The sequence below is a fragment of the Rhipicephalus sanguineus genome, chromosome 4, assembly GCF_013339695.2.
Source record: "Rhipicephalus sanguineus isolate Rsan-2018 chromosome 4, BIME_Rsan_1.4, whole genome shotgun sequence".
In the NCBI taxonomy this organism is placed as follows: domain Eukaryota; kingdom Metazoa; phylum Arthropoda; class Arachnida; order Ixodida; family Ixodidae; genus Rhipicephalus; species Rhipicephalus sanguineus.
The window spans coordinates 103685651-103687595 of NC_051179.1; the positions used below are offsets into that span (position 1 = coordinate 103685651).

A 1945-nucleotide genomic window follows, 5' to 3' on the forward strand; every position below is an offset into this window, starting at 1 on the left:
CTATCCTTGTTCTTTCATGTTATTTAGTGGAACGAGCACCGAGTGACAGTCTTGTGTCTCTTCCAAGCACTTCCGATCCAGCACTTACTTCCGGTTTACCGAATATTCATAAAATGTCTTCTGACAGATATAACTGGTTCGAAATAAACGGTTCTGGATCAAGTTAACAGTTATATTGAATACATATAATATCAGAGCGTAAGTTTACTTAAGAGAACGGCCAATATCTCATGCGTGGCACACCTGGGGTGCGGGCCCCGTGAACACCCGATTAAATATTGCGACAACGTCGTGATACGTACCTGCGCTATTATACTCTTTCTATTTTGCCTCGCACGTGGCTTAAATGTTGGCATATCGCATAGGGTTCACTCAGTGTACGCTCTTCGCATTTCATGTTTATTACGCATATGATGTTTGCGACGGCTGATCCGTTTAAATATTTACTACATCTTACCAGGCTAAGCAGGGATTGCAGTTTTGAGTGAAACCCGTGCCTTGTGAGCTTTTCTTATTGGTTCTATATCTAGCATAGGGAACAAGATGAATGACGTGCTACTCCGCAGAATTACAAAAAGTTAGACAAACAAGTCGTCGCGATTCACTCACCGAGAGGAAGACGTTCCACTTTCACGTGGCCTCAGCCTGCGTGTGAACGTTGGCGTGCTTGCGGAGGTAGGCGAGCCTGCGGAACCTCTTGGGACAGACGGGACACGCGTACGGTCCCACTACCTCTTCGTCGGACGCCGAGGAGCCCTGCTGCTGCTGCTGCTTGCAGTCTGCCGATGGCGACGCAGTGCCTCCGGTCTCGTTCCTTGGCCGATGCCAACGGCGATGTGAGGCCAGGTTCGCCGGGCAGTTGAACAGCTTGGCGCAGTCTGGACACCGGTACTCGAGATGCACGATGCGCGAGCACCGGTGCTGGGCGAGCCCGAAGGCGTCGCCGAACCGCTGTCGGCACAGGCGGCACACGTAGGCGCCGATCTTGTTCTCAATCTTGGCCAGCTCGGCACGCGCTTCCTCGCTCACCACGACCGGATTGAGCGCGGCCGGAATGTCGTAGTCGAGCTCTTCGTCGAGCTCCAGGTCGTCCTCGTCGCTGTAAGGTCGGATGAAGGTGCCGGAGACCGGAGACAGCGTGTCCTCGTCGAAGAGGAGTCGCCGCACGGCCGACTTTGCGGCGCCGTTCGTCGCGGTTCCCGCGCCGACGTTGCTTCCCCCGCCGGCTCGGTTGTTGTGCGGCGAAGGCGACGCGCTGCAGGAGCTCTTGTGAGGAGCACCCACGCTTGCGCTCTTCCGCGGGGGACTTCCGTGTAAGAGGGGCGGCGGCCCCGCGGGAGAGAGCTTCTTCCTCTTGGCCGCATCCTGGGACGACGGAGGCGGAGACGCGTGTTCCGGCTGCAGCAGAGCGGTGGCCCGGAGAAGTAGCGACTCGCAGCTCTTGACGACGGCTGCCGGCGGCGAGGAGGCGAACCGGACGGCGTCGTGGTCGTCCGAGGAAGAGGACGAGTCCGAGCGGTTGTCCTCGCCGTCCGAGTTGTGACGAGTGTAGCGCTGGAGGAGGAAGCCCCGCGGCATGTTTCTTGCGCGTTTATATCGCTTCGCTGTCGTCTAGGTCTCGAAAGTGAATCGTCGGCAAGAATTCGCACTCGAAATTGTTTCGTCTTCTCGGGCACTAGGATGTTTGTTCGCCAGTCTCAACCCTCTCCCCAAGGCATAACATCGGACTAAAGTCTCTTTGCACTCTGTTGTTCGCACAGGAATAAAATGGACAGTAACAACTCTCCTAGTCAGTCTCCGCGTCGTAGAACTGTGTCGTCAGGAACTCCTCGTCCGTAACTTGTATCGTGCGTTCATGCGGTCACTCGTCGTCTTCGAGCGAACGTGTTACGTATTCGCAAGCGCCGTCTTCCGCTGGAACTCGCGAATTCCGAGCACTTCGCGC

The 1945-nt window shown here is 56.2% G+C and overlaps 1 protein-coding gene across 1 annotated transcript; it reads right to left on the bottom strand.

Moving 5' to 3' along the window:
* Positions 1–619: 619 nt before the first annotated feature.
* LOC119388905 (insulinoma-associated protein 1) lies at positions 620–1587 on the bottom strand. The gene has a single exon (XM_037656269.2). It carries the CDS (start codon positions 1576–1578, stop codon positions 631–633), a length of 948 nt encoding a protein of 315 aa, XP_037512197.1. The 5' UTR covers positions 1579–1587; the 3' UTR covers positions 620–630.
* Between the last annotated feature and the right edge of the window lie 358 nt (positions 1588–1945).

Coding starts and splice junctions, on each gene's coding strand:
- LOC119388905 (XM_037656269.2), bottom strand. CDS start 1,578: ATGCCGCGGGGCTTCCTCCTCCAGCGCTACACTCGTCACAACTCGGAC.